The 18,034-nt window shown below is 42.1% G+C and overlaps 1 protein-coding gene across 1 annotated transcript in view; it reads left to right on the top strand.

Annotated features, from left to right (window-relative positions):
* Window positions 1-18,034, top strand: part of TMEM132B (transmembrane protein 132B) — a gene marked incomplete at its 5' end in the record, with an annotated part of 172,392 nt that overhangs the window by 33,288 nt on the left and 121,070 nt on the right. The window contains one exon of the mRNA XM_010022816.1: window positions 5,205-5,345. Coding sequence (XP_010021118.1) covers window positions 5,205-5,345 — 141 coding nt within the window. The remainder of the gene's footprint in view (window positions 1-5,204; window positions 5,346-18,034) is intronic.

The raw sequence follows: 18,034 nt of genomic DNA on the forward strand, positions 1-18,034 counted from the left end.
AGGGAAAGGAGAATGATTTTATTTTTAATTGGGCTAAAAATGCGTGTTGAAGGGCTGACGACTGAAATGGTTGGAAATGGCAAATGAAATTTATTATCGTAACCATTATTATTAGTACGTCATTGGGAGTGCATTTAGCTCACATCATGTTTTCCCCCATAATGGGATGGGGGGAGATAAGAGGATTTCTAAAATAGCTCTGAAAAAGTCTTTTTTTCCTCATCACTTTGAGCATTTTCCATCTGCTGTGAGCGCATTCCCGTTTTATTTCCTAAATAATCTTCTCCTTCTGTTTCTATTTTAAAGTTCCTTTTGCCAAGTTTTCACTTCCCAATTACCACTGCTGGGAGTGTTGCTGGGGGGTGTTGCAAGCAAGCATTTACCTTGCAGATTATGCACTTAACTGACTGGGAGGTGGTGGAAGTCCCTGCACCACTTCTGTTGAGTGCTTGGCTGTTCAAACCCCTCTTGTAGCCCTTAAGTTGCTTTCAGCCCTGGTCATTACTTGTACCTTCTCCTTTCCTTCTGTTGTAGTAACTGAGAGAAGAGGTTTAGCACAGCTGAATTCATGGGGTCGCATGCACTTAAGGCTGGGATTGTGTTTTAAGACCGTTCTGGTTTTTCCAAGTTGGCAGGCTGGAGATGATTCTGCTTGCCTGCTCCATTCAGTCCATCATGTTTCCGTCTTTATATTCTGCAGTAAATGGAGGACACACTGTTCGGGGGAAGAAACACTGCCAGGGATACCAAATGTATTCTGCAGTCTATATTGAAAGCAGCTTCCTCTATTCTGCCTTTACAGCTGGAGAAGAGGGCTAAATTCACTCATGAAGCAGTTGTTTCATTGATTCCTTGTTCTGGAGAGCTTTGACACCCCTCTTCTTGTCCCCCAGCTTCCTCCTCTTAAGATCTTATGGGCATAAATGTCATGAGAGGCAGTGCTGGAGGGCATCATGTTTCTGTTGGACCTCCTCCACCCCTGAGGAAGAGAGTATCAGGAATGAACAGTGATTTGTGGTAGAGGCTGGATAGAGGCTGGAACGTTGGGGGCCCTGTTGTAGGCTAATGTCTGGTGAGCTCATTCAGTATTCCTCGGTCTCATTCACAGCTCTGCTAATTATGTTATCAGAATGCCATGTAAGTTGTAATGTTTTAAAGGCAGGCAAATGCTTTTTAACAGGACAGTTTTCTGTCTGAAACTTCTGCTTTTCAGAAAGGATGTATTTCATGGAAATGAAATGTCAGTTTTGCCAACTTTCCCATTGGCTCTTATGTTGTGTTCCTTTAAAAACTAAATTCAAAAATTCACAGTTGTCTTTATAAAAAGGCATTGAGCCATCTGAGTGGTAACAGTTACGTCTTGGGTCATGCTCCTGTGAAATACTTCAATAGGTCATTTCTGTGTTTTCAAGCCCAGAGGTGGCAGAATTTTTGTCAGCGGGTAAAAAGGACACACTGTTCAGGGGAAGGACAGGTAAAAAGGACATCAGACTTTTCTCAAGAAGTTGTATTTATCCTTACAGCTCCCTTTGAGTTGGAAGAGCAGCACTTTCCAGTATTTTATGTGAAGGGAAGGGAGGTATAAGAAAACTAAATGATCCACCCAAACTTACAGTTGAAGCCTGGCACAGAGCAGGGCAATAAACCCAGTGCCTGGGCTCGCACACTGACCGTTATAGAGTCATAGAATGGTTTTGGTTGGAAAGGACCTTAAGATCATCTAGTTCCAACCGCCCCCTGCCATGGGCAGGGACACCACACACTAAACCATGTCACCCAAGGCTCTGTCCAACCTGGCTTTGAACACTGCCAGGGATGGACCATTCACAACTTCCTTGGGTAACCTATTCCAGTGCCTCACCACCCTCACTGTGAAGAACTTCCTCCTTATATCTAACCTGAACTTCCCCTGTTTAAGTTTGAAGCCATCACCCCTTGTCCTACCACTACAGTCCCTAACGGAGAGTCCCTCCCCAGCATCCTTATAGGCCCCCTTCAGATATTGGAAGGCTGCTCTGAGGGCTCCACACAGTCTTTTCTTCTCCAGGCTGCACAGCCCCAACTTTCTCAGCCTATCTTCATACGGGAGGTGCTCCAGCCCTCTAATCATCCTCGTGGCCCTCCTCTGGACTTGCTCCAACAGCTCCATGTCCTTATTATGTTGAGGACACCAGAACTGTACACAGTACTCCAAGTGGGGTCTCACGAGAGCAGAGTAGAGGGGCAGGATCACCTCCTTCGACTTGCTGGTCACGCTTCTTTTGATGCAGCCCAGGATATGGTTGGTTTCTGGGCTGCAAGCGCACGCTGAAGCTGGCTCATGTCAAGCTTCTCATCAACCAACACCCTCAAGTCCTTCTCCAGCCTTTCTCCATGTCAGCTTGGGTAGGAATTTCTTACTCTTTTGCAAAGCCTCCATCCCCAATACTTACAATAATTTTTGTGCCTGTATAGTTTGGGGGCAGATTTAAAGATATGAATCACTTATCTGAAGAACAGTAGGCTCAAACCACCCATATGTAGGCTGGTTTCATTTGAATTTCTTGACTTTTCCTAAGTGAGAAGCTGAATTCAGTTTCTTCCTTCTTTCAACCTTCCTGGCTCTACTGATATCCAAAAATGCAAAATGACATCTTGTCTCAGCCCACCAGAGCAGATGCATTGCAGGGAATTAGACTGGAAATTTTCCTAAAATGCAGTGTTCAGAGACATTTTTGGAAGATGTAGCTGGGGAGCAGAGTATGGATGTTCACTTGGTGCTAACCCAGCAAGACAGGGGATGTGCAGCAAGCAAAACTGTAGGGACAGCCAACAAGACAGCATTGCCAAGAACCAGAGGGACACCTATTAATGGACAGTGCCCTGAAGGAGTAGCCAAGTGGTGAGCCAAGACAGGCATCGAGAGAGCCTCATCTGATGTCCATATTGGCAAAGAGCATCTCATAGCTGTGTTCAGACACAAGAAGAACAGCAAAGCTCCCTGTCTGAGGGAGGTAGGCACAGCTGAGGGGTTGGCCCAAGAGGGAAGCCAGAGTTTTGGGGATGCAGAATGCCTGGAGGAGGTTGGAACAGCTGAGCATGTAGATAGATGTGGATATTTAAAGCTAGTGCATCCTTACCGCTACACTGCATGTGAGGACCACTGGTGAAGGGAAAGAGGAGCAACAGCTTCAGCTTCCGTGAAGAACAAAGCTGCACAGGGGTTCTGTGTGGTGAAAGCCTGCTCAGGTGTCGCATGGAACTGTTCCATGTTGCTTTCCATTCTTGTTGGGGTAAACTGACATGCTAGATTTGGATCAGAGTAGATGAAAAGTAAATGCTGCAGAGTGAAGATATCTGTAGCGTAAAAGCTGTGTAGGAGGAACTTACCAGGCTTCTGACAGATGGAAAAAGGGTGATGAATCCTGGGGAAAATCCAGCTGTCCTCTTGTGTCCCCCCAGCATCCCGTGCCCTTCAATTAACCTTTAATTAATCAAGGCTTTGACTTGGGTGGACAGGCAGGTTGGAGGTTTCCAGACATGTTGGCAAGAAAAAACATGAGAAATTGAGAGGGTCGTGGGGAGGCAAATTTGTTAAACCCCATAATTCTGGCTGGGAAAGAGAACATTTAAAAAGTGCTGGTTGGTTGCTTATTTTTAATTTATTATTTTATTTTTACCAGGTCCCAATGATTTTTTTCAAGTGGGTGACTGAGTGTGATGAGGAAAATTATTGAATCTATTGCTGAAGGCTTAATTCTCTCTCTCATGTACATTACAAGTCAGTCTAAAATGAAGCCATGTAGGTGTCTGGCAGAAATTATTTGGTCCAGTGTAATTACTGCAGAATAAATGAGTGTTCCTCTGAAAGAAAGAGGAGATGATGGGAAAGGGGCACAGAAGCTTTGAGGCACGTTATTTGGAGATATGAATGTCTGTGGAGAAACATGAAGGAGACAATTAGAAAATAGCAAGGAAAATTCTCTCCTTGAAGGGAACATTTCTCATCAGATTGGTTATGCCAGGCGTGAATATGGCCCATCAAATCAGTAAAGCCTTCCAGGCAAGAATAAGGATATCATAAAAGCAGGATGAATTAATTCCTTCTGAGAAGAAAAAAACACCCATTGCGTCTTGAAGTTCCTTTGATCCAAACCCATGAACTCAGATAGAACTTAAAGGAAATTCTTAATAGTGTAACGTGAGCAGCAACTGGCCACGAGGCATCGGGGCAAATCCATCACAATTCACTGTTAAGTAACGCTTCAAGTCTCAGCAGTGCTGTTTCATTCCACCATACAACTAAGAGGTCCCTCTTGGCTTTGCTTTTAATTAATGAAGTCGCAGCAGTGGTGAACATGGCACTACAGCTCTTGCTTTCTGCCTAATTGTTCTCCAGGCATATTTGCAGCACTCCTGTCGAAATCCCAGCCTTGTTTCAGGAGTCAAGCTGCACAAATGAAGTCCCTGCTATTAAAAGCAGTTTGTTTCCTATTCTTTGGCAATCTGTTCCTAACTCTGAGCCCCACTGGAGCATGGACTTTTTTAAGCAAATTATTTTAAAGCTAAAAAATGGTGACATTTGCCAACTACCAAACTGCTTTGAAACTCTAACTGTGCTTAGGAAATCAACGTTTTCCATGTCAGCGTCATATTACTTTCAGATCATGCCCAGTTTGATACATCCCAGTACGATAGCATGATTGTTTTCATCCCTCAGTCCTGGATCTAGGCTAACATACTCCTCTTTCTTTCATGCATTATGGTCTTGGAGCAGTGAAGCACATTTTTTCCAAGCAGCTTGCCCTAACATTAAAAGGCATCCTGCTCCCAAAGGTTTCCAAGCAGGAGGATGTATTTTATATCACAGTGCTCTGAGTCTCCATCTTAAACTGCAGGAAAGACACCACAAATTAAATCAACTTGCACTTAGTCACATCTGTTTCATTTAATTCAAACTAGTGGCACTGAAGCAGAGAGCATTCTTACTCTCTCCACATTGTTCAAGCTGAAAATTAACTGGCTTTGCACATAATGAAACTCATACTTCCTCTCTTTAAAAAGATTGGACCAGTTTTATATTTTTAAAGTAGAGTGACTTAGAGTTGCAACGTATTAGTCTGTTCCTAATGGAAGAGGGAATGCTTCCTCTCATCTTCTTGTTTACCTCTGGATTTATTTGTAGGAGGTCTGTAACTAAAGCAATGCCTGTTGTTCCCCAACAGAATTAGGACAGCCCCAGGTGTGAAGATCCTGGACATCAGAGTCAGTGATGCAGACCAGTGGGGGGTTCAAGAAGAGACAGACAGCGCGAGGACCACTGCCACAGTGACATGTGTGCACAACGACCCGAGCGCGGAGAGCAGGTAAGCCACCACGCGCTGCTGTGCCTTAACCCTTGCTGAAATGCTGTGAGAGACAGAGAATAGCTTCTTTAATGAGTTGTATTGCTCTTTTAATAGCAGTAATTTTTCCTCCTCAGCCTCCTTGGAAGAGCTGTAGGTGATCTGATGGGAGATCTTTTTCCTTTTGTTTCACTTCTGAGCTTTGGAAGTAGATTATCTAATTAAACTGGAGGCAGCCAGCTAATCATAGCTCACATTTGCTTTTCTTGCACCTTCAGGGCAGCAGGAGGATTCCTGTTGCCAAAGAGCCAACAGAAAGACATGGATTAAAATAGAGAAATATGAAGAATAATTAAAAGCAGTATAGGACAATGCTCTCTTCTTTATTTGAAAAGCTATGAAAGTAATTGCTGTGAAACACCTATGAGTCTGTGAACTGTTTCAGGAATGTCTGTTTGTTGTGGTAATGCTCCCACAAGCTGTATCAAATGTAATGAGAAATTTACATTGTTTGTTAGTCAGAATGATGTATTTTACAATACAAGCCATTTCTCTCTGTTGCCATGCAGTTACTCTACACTTAAAGTACAGTGTGCATGAATTTAACTTGAACCTGTATCATAATTAGGAAATTTCTAAACTTTATGTCAGTATTTTTATTTGAGGAGTCTTTTGAATCCATTCTTTTTCTGAAAGCTCCTCTAAGGGAGAAAAGTGGTTGTTAGTAATTGTTTAGACCTAGGAAGATTGCTGCCAGAGGTTTGGAGTACAGAGAGAGTTCCTACTCTGTTTAGTTTCTAAGCTGTATTTGGGGAACAGACGAATCCCATCTAGACCTGCGTACCTGCAATACAAGCGTTGAGGTGAAAGCTATTTAACGCGAGTTTGCTTTTTAGCAGCAGGGATGAATAGGCAGTGCAGAGGTGAGAGTCCTCTTGGATGTGTAAAACAGGCCTGATGGAACAGCGAGCAAAAAGCGCCTGTTTCTCTGCAGTAAAGATGCAGAGTGGAGGCGACTGAGTGGGACGCAGACATTTGCATTGTAAACGCGAGAAGTGAGGGGAGGTGATTCCCTGCTCGGTGTCTCTGGTGAAGTCAAGTGCTACAGAGCTTTCTGGCATGAAATGCCAGGCAAACCTTTCAGTTCATTAGCTGTTTCATGCATTTCCTCCCCATTAAAACAGAAGTGTGGGGGGAGTCCCCTCTTGATTCCTAAGCACGTTTGTCAAAGTTGTAATTCGGAGGTTGTGATGAAGGCAGTTCTAGCCACCTTCCATCATTATTTTGCTGGGGCTTCATGGGCTGCATTTGGCACTCTGTGCTTTGTCTCTGAATCTTTTGGTGAGATTCCCCAGTTCCTCTAAACGGTGTTAAAGAAACCAGCGAGTCCCTTTGGTGGGGTGAGAGCTCAGCCAGCAGAGACCTGGCTGGCGGGGAACCTTCACACCTGTGATGACCTGTGGTGGTTCCATCAGTGACATCTCAGCCTGAATCAGCTCTGGCAGCAGATGCGGGGGTCTGAGCAGCTTCTGCTCTCTGCTGATCATTGCAGTCAGGTTCTTTTTGCTAAAACAACTGCAACCTCTGTTGGTTCAGAGCAGGATGGAAACCCATCAATTTGAAAGTGAAACGCTGAGTTTAAAAGAAGACTTAAGATCATTTGGTGTTAGGGAGGAATCAATTTATTGAACTGAAACAAAGTTTTAAAAGTTAGATAAAAAATAGGATGCACACTGAAAGTTATTGCTTTGTACGTGGTTTCACTAATCCATGAAATTATACCTGTCACAGTAACTTAGTTTTTATTAAAACTGACTTTTGCTTTGTGTTGAACTGTTAAATTGCACAAAAGCAACAGATCTCAAGTTAATTAATACTTTGACCCTTTCCTTTGTGAGATTAGTTTAATATTTTTTGATTAATTAAAGTATGCAAATAGAAGCTGCTGAAAGATTGTCTCCAGATCTGCAAATATTGTAGTGCTTAGAGTAAATATTTAACTTTGATCTTTACTTTAATTTTTTTCTGTTATAATGGTGGCCCTTTTGTTTCTTTTGAAGAATATTAAGTGTTTATGTGGGGATTCTGCTATTTAATTTAGATGAGCAGAGACTCAAACTTGCTTCTGTTAAGGTCAATGTGGCAAAACTGTTGCTAGACCCGATTCATCTGTTCCTCCTTTTAGTAATACAGGGAGCTTTATTAAAGGCAGTTTATGTACCAGTGAGAGTGTGGGATCAATCTCTTTCATTGCAGAGCAGAAGCTATTAGTAAACAGAATTGTATCTACCTCAGGGGACAGTTTTTTCTCTCTTGGAAGTAATTTCAGTTCTGCTGACTCGCCTGTTGTTAGGCGGGTAGTAGAGAAGCATGTAAGTCAGGCCTGAGCCTCTGAACCTGGCTCGTTTTGTCTGTGGAAGAGATGGCTGAGTTTACTATGGTTTTGCAACTTCCCTTGGGCTTTGTGAGGGGCCTCCAAACCTCCCACAGCTCTGGTTGGTTTGGTGAAAGTGAGACACTCCAGCAAGTCACAGCTGCATCCACTGAAATCTGCCTATTCTTGTTGTCCTTAGCTCAGAGAGAGGTCTGTTCTCCACTGCTGTGCACTTGGATTGCTCTTTCCTCCCCAGTATGCAGCTCTGATAAGAGCCACCAGCAGACACTGCCTGCAAGGAGAACAGTAGCTTTGGACTGTGACATGTTCTTAATCCAGTCTCTGTTCCTTTTAGCCAGCGTTATCAGCTGGAGCCTTTTCAAACTCACTTAGTTTTCTAATCTTTTTCCTTCTTCCCTCTGCAATATTATTGTTATCATGAGTTTTTCATCTCCATTTCTCACATTTCCCTATGCCAATTGAGTGTTCATTAAAATGCTTTAAATTAAGACCTTTCCTCCTTTCATGCAGAGTGCATCATGCCTTTTCTGTGCATTACTTAAAAAAAAAAACTTCCTTATCACAGTGTTTCAGGCAGTTTACATTATATTCTATTAAAAATCCATTTTGTCCAAGGTTGTCACAATTCATAGATTAAAGCTTTCCAGAGTGTGTTTTTTTAGGAATACGTTCATAAATTCACCTCTTTAGTAGTCCCAAAAGCTTGTATTTAAAACCTCTTTTTGGACCTGTGGTTGAACAAAAACCATAAAAAGAAGAGATTTATTTTAAATATACACACACAAATATATATGCACACATCTATTCAGATCTCTGTGGAGCTTTGCTTTGCCCTTATTGCTGCCATCTCTGTGGACTTTTCTGGTAGCTCATTGAGCGAGAAGATTGATTGTTGCCATCTGCATTTATTCTCCCTTGTACCCTTTCCTCGGGGCAGAACTCTGTGAATCTCATTTTGGTAAGGTTACTTGAAGCAGCAATGTGTTTTGTTTCAAAAAGACAGCGTTTTCTACTTCAAGCACAAATCCTCTTGCATTATGCCTGCAGCTGGGACCCAGCGCTTCCGTTCCGTAGGAAAGGATCTTGATGGATTTCTGCATTGAGTGCAGAGTGCATCTTGCAAGGAGGGGAGAGAGTCAGGGCTGGTGGGTTTAGATAAAAATGGAATGCTTTCAGCCTCCCGTGTAGAATAGCTGTTTTTGTGAAGGACTGGGATCTTACCCTGTGGTGCAGGCCAGTGTGTTGAATTAGTGCAGAAATTGCTCTTGAAATACAAGGCCAAATCTGGGTTCTACCAGACACAAATCCTGCATGGTTTCCAGAAAACAGATCCTATTTTTGTCAGGACGATTGCCAAAAGATGGATTGAGCCTTGCAGTTCTGTACTTTGCACCTCAGAGTTCTCTGGAAGCATCTGGGGAACATGCCACAAATTAGACTGCAGAAGGACTAGGGCAAGAGGGCTTGAAGAAGTGCCCTGAGAGCATGATCTGTGTTTGGCAAGCTGCAGTACCTCATAACTCAGCACTGATATCCAGAGGAATGGGATTTCAGGAACTTTGCCGGAGTGATTTAGCATTTTATAGGACTAAGTTATTTCAAGTCACTGGTGAGCAGGAGCTGAGTTTCCATGGCTCCACGGTATGACATATTTCATGGTGCTCAGTGTCTCCTTGCTAGAAAGCTGAAGAACAAAAACTTCATGTGACCTGGCCTTTGGCTCAGGGGAGATGAGGTGGGACAAACACAAAACACACCACAGAGTTGCAACTCCTCTTTGAGAGTATCTGAAGAGATCCTTTTCCTTACTCAGGAAAACTGTCATTAAATTGTATTGGATTATTATCAGGTGAGGAAAGTCTGATTTTCTGACAAACTATTACTTTAATCAGAAAGGTAAGATTTATGCTAACTAGCAAAATTAATGACATTGATTCTACCTGCAGTGCTGAGTATAATGTTATTGGGACCAAACTGGTTCTTCTCACTTAGGGATTATTTTATCTCCATGTCTATAATACAGTTTCCATCTCTCAAGATACTCATCACTGCATAAATTAGACTTGCATGAGGGACACTCAGAATGCTAAAGTAGGCAGGGTGAAATCTTCAGAGGGATTTTTTCAAGTGTCCTCAGAAGTATTTTTTCTGTTGCCTGGAGATGTGTATATTGTTAATTGTTGCAGACCAGCTCAGCTGTCTGGCATTTGACATCATCTGTCTTTAAACTTGAATCCAAAAAAATGAAGACTCTATCATGATCATTCAATTTATTTACCATTTTAAGAGGTATTTACAGAATTTAAGTACTTTAAGTGACTTTATACAATTGCAGTTGTACTGCCAGATACATAAATTTCTTTAAATCAGAAAAAGCAGTTATTTCATGTATTTATAGGTATGCAAATAGACTCTCCTATTATGAAATAATTCACTTCTTTATCTATGCCTGGGAATACCCTTTGAACCAGAAATATCACTCAAAAGGAAGATGTAAAGTTGGCTGCCAGTTAAAATATGTGCCTATATTTATTTAAAGTAAATATGTGTTATCGGAGCTGATGATCAACTGAGCAACGATGTATCATTTGGTTTTGTTTTTAGAGCTTTGGGTATGTCTCAGAAATAAGAGCTGAGGTTCTCTCCTCTCCCTCTTCACTTTGACAGACAGCTTTGGCACTCATCTCTGTATTGTGGGAAATATCTTTTTCCCTGCTAAATATTCCAGCCCTCACTTCCCCAAGGGCTATAAGCAAACACTCCACCTGGAAGCCCCCCGGCTGCTATGAGGCTTCCTGGCTGTACTCGGCACTGGCTCTGCCAGATTGAAGCTCGCTCTCACAGCTTTTTGGAGGTGTTTCTGCACTGAATTCCCCACCACTCTGCTCCAGAATGACATACATGGGTCCTCCAGGCTCATATGTCATCTAGAAATGGCAGTGTGCTGCAGAGATTCCTACTGCCTCCAAAATAGAGCCTGCTGTGGTCCTGGTTGTTTGATGAACTGATTTACTGCAGTGACTTGGCCTTCCAGAGGATGCAGTTTGGTTGTATCTGGAGTAACAGGGCGTGCTGAAGCTCGAATGAGGAGTTGGGTTGCTTCAGTAACATAAATAAGCTTATAAAGATGGGTGGCTGCAGCCTGCAGCAGCACATAGCAGTTAACCACACTGGGGAAGGCATCAGGATGTGCAGTGAAACACTTACTGATGTGTTTATTGCCAAAGGAACTTGCTTGGCCTCAGGACACTGAACGTGTAAAGTGCCATCAGCAACAACAGTTGGCTGACAGGAGATCAATTGCATGTGTGGCTTTCCACAAAAGAGCAGTAACTGGTACAGACAGACAGCCGTGCTTGGTCTTATTTTAGGCCCATGCAGAGGCAGTGGGCTGGATGCCATTAAGTTCACATAGTATAAAGTGAATGAGTTAGAGGAGCAGAGGGAGCAAAGAAACACAAGGCAGTGAAGCAGACAGGAAAGAATAGAGAAGGCTGAGGAATAAAAGCCAGGGAGATGGGGAAGGAGAAGTGGATGGCTGTTACCCCTGCCACGCTAGTCTGATGTAGGTGAAGTAGTCAGACTTTGAAAGTCCACCATGAAAGCCATACTTCAATGAAGCCATACTTCAGCTACTTTGAAAAGGAAGGGTTTGAATTAAAAAATAGAGGAGCTTAAGGTGGGAAGAAGTCATGGACTGTGTAGTGCAGTGTACCGGCTTGAGTGTTTCCCTCTTATTCTTATGCACTTGCTGCTTTCCTTAGGTCAGAGGTGTCCTGGGCAAAGAATTGTGCTTTGAATGTAGAGTATGCAGGACCTATAGATCTTGCAGGAGTTCGTTCTCTGTCCTTTGGCCTGACCCCAAGGCAGCACTGTCTCTCAAGCCATTGATGAAGAGGATTTTATCTTCAATGCACCAGTTTGAAGGTGGTGACCTCTATTATGAGTGATGGGAGTCTATTCTGCTTTGTGTAAAGAGTGTTCCAGTGAGAAGCATCCACGCACATTTTCAAACATAAGTGTCTCAATAGACTCACAAAGAAAACCTGAGTTACAGGAATTTTAACTAACCTTTATTCTTTACATATATGCTTTCCTGTATAGAGGAACCCAAGCGTGCTTGGAAGTGTTTCTGTAAGATAAAAGCCCTGACACCTCACAGCAGCTTAGAAAGGACATAAAAAATAATAGACAAATTAACAGCAGTAGGAGGGACAACAGACAACAGAAAGCTGTGGTTCTACGATCAAACAGGAAAGTACCATTTCTGGAGGGATTCTTCTTTTTATTTCCCCCATTCAAGGCCAAGAACAATGAAATTATCTGTCCATGTCCTGTTGGGAGCCTAATAGCCTGGAAACCACATGAATTCTCTCCTGGCCAGCCAGCTCTTTTGGATAGCTGTTTCTTCTTCTTTAGTTAGCCTCACTGCTGCTCTGGTGAAGCCTCCAGCAGGGGTGGGTCAGAGGGATTACTGAGTGCTAGTCCAGATTCATTGCTTCCGGGCCCCTGTTCACCAGTCCAAGAAGGTATTGACTTAGTGACTCTTCTTATTCCATCTTTGCTGTGCTGATATGGTACCTTTATTATGACCCAAGGGTATCTTTTTGAACAAATACACCTTTGGTAGTTGGAAAAACCTGTTGTGCAGTGCAGCAGGAAAATCTGAAAATTTGGGAAATGGGGAAGGTCTTGTTGGAAGAACTCAGTAGTATTCATCTATGTTCAGTGGAGTAAGGTGATACAATACAAACACAGACATGAAAATGACTTAGAAAAGCAACGTTTGATAAAGATCTCTTAACTTGCCAGGCTAGTAGAAAGCTTTGTGTAAATCCAGAGAAACATCAGAAGGAAGGGAATTCTGATTCCTTGGTCAACTTGCTTGATAGATAAGGCAGTTGTTTGTCAGCTGTGTTTGTGGCTGAAGACTTTCTTCCAGAAGTCTGGTTCAAGCTTCTAGAAGTGGTTTGACAGGCAAATTTTCATGTTATAATTTAAGCCTTTTCAATTTTGGTCTCATTTTTCTGTATTGGTATTTTAGGTCATATATGGAAAACGAGCTATTTCTTAATATCTGACTTCTCTTTTGTGTATAATCTGGGGGTAAAGAGTTAAAAAACATTCGGTGGAACTGATCCTTTGGTCTCTTCCTTGATGAAGCAACGAACAAGTGAAGAAGTGGCTTAAATAAGATCTAAACAAGTGTGGTCCACAGAACCTGATCCAAAGCCTGTTCTGAATGACATTTCTTTTGAAAGATGAGCCCAATCATTCTGAAACGAGTCTTGTTTTTTTAATTTAATCTAATTAGCTTCATTTTGGGTATATCATTCCTAGATGTGAATCTTAATATTGATGTAACAGTTGGGAAAGTTTAATTTCAGGGTAGGGTAGTCTGCATAATTAGGACTGCAAGAATATAGCAGGGAGGCTGGGAGCAAATTTCAAATGCATGCTGATGAGTGAATGCCTCTTCAAATAGTTATTCATCCATTGGTGCTTGCATGCTTTTTCCATATTGGATGCCAAAGGGAGTGATGACACATTCAGGAGTCAATGGGCTTCGTTGAGTCTCTGCTGTCTGTTATTTCCTGTGCAGCATGTTTAAATGGCCACGTGGATGATCACACATGAGCTGCCACAGGAGGTCCATGACACATATCTGTACAATTTTGGGAGATTTCTAAAATTTTAGAGATCTGTGAGCCCATTCCAGCCATGTTTGCCTCATAACTTAAGACTGAGTGATAAAGCCCAAGTAACCAGGGCTGCTGGACTCCTCACTCTCGTGGCAAATGCTCTGGCTCAAGGAATTGATTGTGTTGGATTTTTAAGTTTTGTTTCTATAATCAACTTTTTCTTCTCTCTCAATAACTTAGACTTCAGGAAGCCTTTTCTCTGGTATATGTTGGTCTGAATTGTCAGAAAACACAATTCTGAGTTCATCTTATAAATGTGAGGTCTGCACAGATTTAGGTATCTGTGCAGCATATTTACATATGTAACATCACCTTAGTGGTGGGAAAGTCTCAATGAGCCTTACGGAGATTATATAGGGAGAGAGAAGATGTGATCAAAACCATTGTCACAAAAGCATTACTGATTCCTCTGTAAATGCTATACTTATTTATATAGTCCCAGATTTAAAACCTGTTCTTTTGGCAAGCTTAAGTCTAGATTCAGAAGAGCACCATTACGTAGGGTGCCACTTAAGTATGCACTTGGTTTTAAGTACCTGCCTTGGTTCTTTTGATGCCAGGTGTAATGATACAGGAGGTACTCACTCAGCAATTAGAGACAGCAATATGCAGAAAATATAAGTCTTGATGGTAAACCAAGTTATATATAATGAGAGGTGTTAGGGTGCTACACCTGAAAATATTGTGGAAATCAGGAACTGAAATCTGTAGCACAGAAACCTTTCTCAATATATTGGAAGTGTTGCTAAGGAATTTATTTTTGGCAACTACACAGAGATTTAAGAACCATAATTGGATTGTTCTTTGATATAATAGGGCTAGAAAAGATTATTGAATGAATGTGAAATTGGGGAACTGGTATTTGAGGTACGTTTAATTCCCACTTTTACCAATTTATGAGTTTGACTTGTAGCAGAGCCTCCTGTGCTCATTTGAATCCCATTTGAGATGTGTTGACTTGCTTACTGAACAGCCAGTGCATTAAAGTACAAAAGCTAACAACTCATTTATTAGGCACTTAGCCAAAATTCAAACTCATTTTATTGTTAGGAGGTGCTGTTGCTAGACAGGCAAATATTAAGTTGGTTACTTTGATTTATTCGAATCCTCTGTGCCAAATACATGATAAAACATCCTGGCATTAACTTTGCATAAATTATTTTTTGCTTTAGTTAAATTTTTCACTCCTTTTGCAACTGATATTCCTCACCTGTGTTTAGAACTTAAAAAGCCAGAAGCTCTTGTGAAATGAAAAAGAATTGACTGATGCTTCTGTCAGTGTCAGCGTATGGTTTTTGTTTGTTTCTTTTAAACCTCACTGTTTCCTTGAGAAGAATTTGAAGTGGGAGTTAAGCTGAGAGTCCTCACACATTCCTGAGTGTGATGAGTCTGTAAACTGAGACTTGGGTCCTTTTGCAAGACCCCTTGTCCTCCAGGATGTCTGGAGATTGTACCACTCCAGAGGGCAGCTTGTGCCAGTACAGAAACGCCAAGGGTAAACTGGAGCTTCCAGGGAGAACAGGAAAGCTTTGAACAAGAAGCAAAATACTGGGGAACACATTTGGGCATGGTAGCTTCCCTGTTGGAGGGAACAGCTTGCATCTGGACTGTAATAGGACAAGAGTTATGTCCCCGTTGGCACCTGGCTGAAAATGTAGGACTCTGTTTTGTTATAAACTTGGACATGCTGTTTTTGGGAACTTGTACACAGGTACTTGACAGCTGGCTGTGTTTGTTCTTTCTATACAATTTAGTCTATGTGGATTTTCCCAGGATACTTGTTAAGGGCTTTGCTGTGAAATACTGCAGTCATTAAGGCAAATCGCCAAAGCTTTAGCACAAGAGTTTTCCTTAAGAATGACTGCCGATAGCTTCATCTTGCAAAAGATCCTGGTTTTTTTTTTTCTTTTGATTTGGTATAATCAATGAACAGGTTTGATTCTTTGGAAGTTCTTGCACTCACTGTGCTCAAAAGATTGGCATTTAAGTCTCATGAAGAGCTTTGTTGTTGGGGGGTTGCTCTTCTGCACATGTTGTCTGGGTGCTGCACGTTTTGGTTGGCATTGCACACTCCGAAAGAAATATTTGGTCTTTTCTCTTAGGAGTTTCCAGTGCAGAGATTTAACTCCAGAAGCTATTGACCTCAGCACTGAAATGGGTAGTGGAGGTATTTGGAGATAAGAGATTCCTATTTTTGCTCTTCTTCTAAGGCAGTTTTTGTCCATCCTGGTTTTCTGCAACTGTGGCTTGTGTATCTTTTTGTTAGACAAGCACTCTCCTTAATGGTGTACTATTTAATTTCTCTAGTGACAAGAGGAAGAATAAGTTATTCCTTTTTAAAAAAAGAGTGACTTAAGTAGGGAATAATGAATGCAAAATGCCATCATTAAAAATCAGCAGATGAGCTGATGGTTCATCTGTCACTCCCAAGTCTTGCCATAAAGGAAAAGTAGATCATCATTTATCAAAAAAATAAAAATGGTAACGATAAGTATGGAACATGTTGACTGGCAATGCCTTAATAATGAAACCTGTTATTTATTCAGTGAACACCTTGCAACTCCCTGCTGACCAACACATTGTAGGAGAAGATAACTTCTTTCTAGAGCCTTCCCGAAAGGTTGTAGTAGAAGAGATGGGGCATTTTTGTCTTTTCTGTATTTCACCACCTTTCTTGTGGCAGATATTAATTCTATATCGTTGCAGTGTATTGGCATGAAATTGGATTTGTCACAGTATATACTCAGCTGTTTTGAGTGGGAATTGTGTGTCTACACTGGAGGCATTTGGGTGCCTGCAGTAGGAGATGCCCAGGTGTGACCTGACTGTGTTCAGTTTCAGTGCTTCCAGGTATGATTAATTTCAAGGGATGTACCTAAACCAGCCCCCCAGTAGCTGTGCAGGAAGAGTGCACAGAACATACAGGGAGGCTCCTGGGCTACCTCAGATGGATACATCTAAATTAGGGGAATATTAAATGAAGCGCCAAGCCTTTGTTTCTTGGAAACTTTTTGCTTCCCTTTTGATACCATTAAGGAGTTAGTAATCTGTGGGATTCCTCAGCTGAGACGCTTATCTGGGGTACAACAGCTTTCCCTTGTTTGAAGGCATAGCTTAGCTGAGTGATAGCCCTTGGCAGATGTTGACTCTGTTTTGCTGAGTGTTGTCATTATTAACCTACCCTGAGCTGCTGAAAGTGCATTAATTGGGTTTTACTGTTGCTTCTATATAAACTTAGTGCTGGTATAACACTGGAAAAACAGTGACCCAGGTAGTTTATAGGTATGAGGCTGGTTTCCTCATGTTGCAGGTGAGTGCCTTCACCCCTGGGATGTTGGGGAGATGGATCTTGTAACTGAGCAGTTTTCAGAAAGATGAGTTGTATATTTTTTTAAGTGGGGTGCTGAGCTCCTCTGCAGTGTGGTCAGTAATCTAGGTGTTAAACTGGGAATTGTTTGGAGTTCAGTAACATTGAAAACCTGCCACTTAATTACTTGGATGAAATAGGACCTGACTGTTCCAGTCCAGCATCTGATTAAGCCAGGTACAAGTGCTCTGTTCTTCACTGGAACATGTATTTTTCTCATTCATTACAAGGAGACAGGGAAGGAGAAGTTCAAGACCTCATCACAGCATAGTGTCCATCCCACAAAAGCATTTCTATTGCCTGTGTCCAAAGCTTTGTGAAATGATGCAGTCATCAGGGTAACATCAGTCCTTGGCCTCTGGGAAGAAGGCTGTCATACAGTATAAAAAAAAATACTCTTTGTGGTTGCAGCCAGCAGCACTTCCCCACCTGCACCTCCCCTAGTTTCCCAGAACATTCACTCCATCAGGATCGAGGTGGTTCACATCATGGCACATGCTGAAGCAGATGTAGTCAGTCTTGCATGGCTGTTGGATCTGCCCTTTCACTCCGTAGGGGTAGGGCAGAGCAGCACAAGCCAAGCGCAGGGCTGTGGCTCCCTTCCTGTTGGCCAATCCACAATTAGCTCAACTTTTCCAATCACTCGTGTTTTACATGTATTTGTTGCCCCAGGTCAGGTGAAAAGACTCTGGAGAAGGGAAAAAAAAGTCAAATACGTTCTTAGAAGCTGAAACTTCTAAGATTTGGTTTTGATTTGTGTTGATGTGGAGATACTTGAGCGTTTGTGCCTTTATTCTCTGCACAAGTGCTTGAAAACACAGTAGGGCTCCTTTTTGTGTGTTTTACAGAACAAATTCTCTGATACCTTTTTTTTCCCCCCTAAATATGTAATAACAATAAATACCATGAAGAGCTGGAGAACTGGATGGGTGGGAGCAGGATTTCTTTCAACCAGTTGAAGGGAACAAGAAGTTGATCACCTGCAGTGGGACGATTTGTGCTTTTGCCTCTTGTGACTCAGTGAATTTGTGAAGCTCTTGGGCTGGTGTTGGCAGGTCCTTAAGTTTTAGGTTTTTGATGAGGAGATGTCTGCTGGACTCCTTCCCTCCTCCTCTTCCTCCACCCCCAGGCTCCAGCAGAGACCAACAGAACTGATGTGGAGATGTGAGCTCTAATTCTGTTCCAGACATGATTATATGTCAGTCTGTGGCATACCGTAAGTGGTACTTCTGGATTACTGCTGTGC

Source organism: Nestor notabilis, unplaced genomic scaffold, assembly GCF_000696875.1.
Source record: "Nestor notabilis isolate BGI_N333 unplaced genomic scaffold, ASM69687v1 scaffold15709, whole genome shotgun sequence".
NCBI lineage: Eukaryota > Metazoa > Chordata > Aves > Psittaciformes > Psittacidae > Nestor > Nestor notabilis.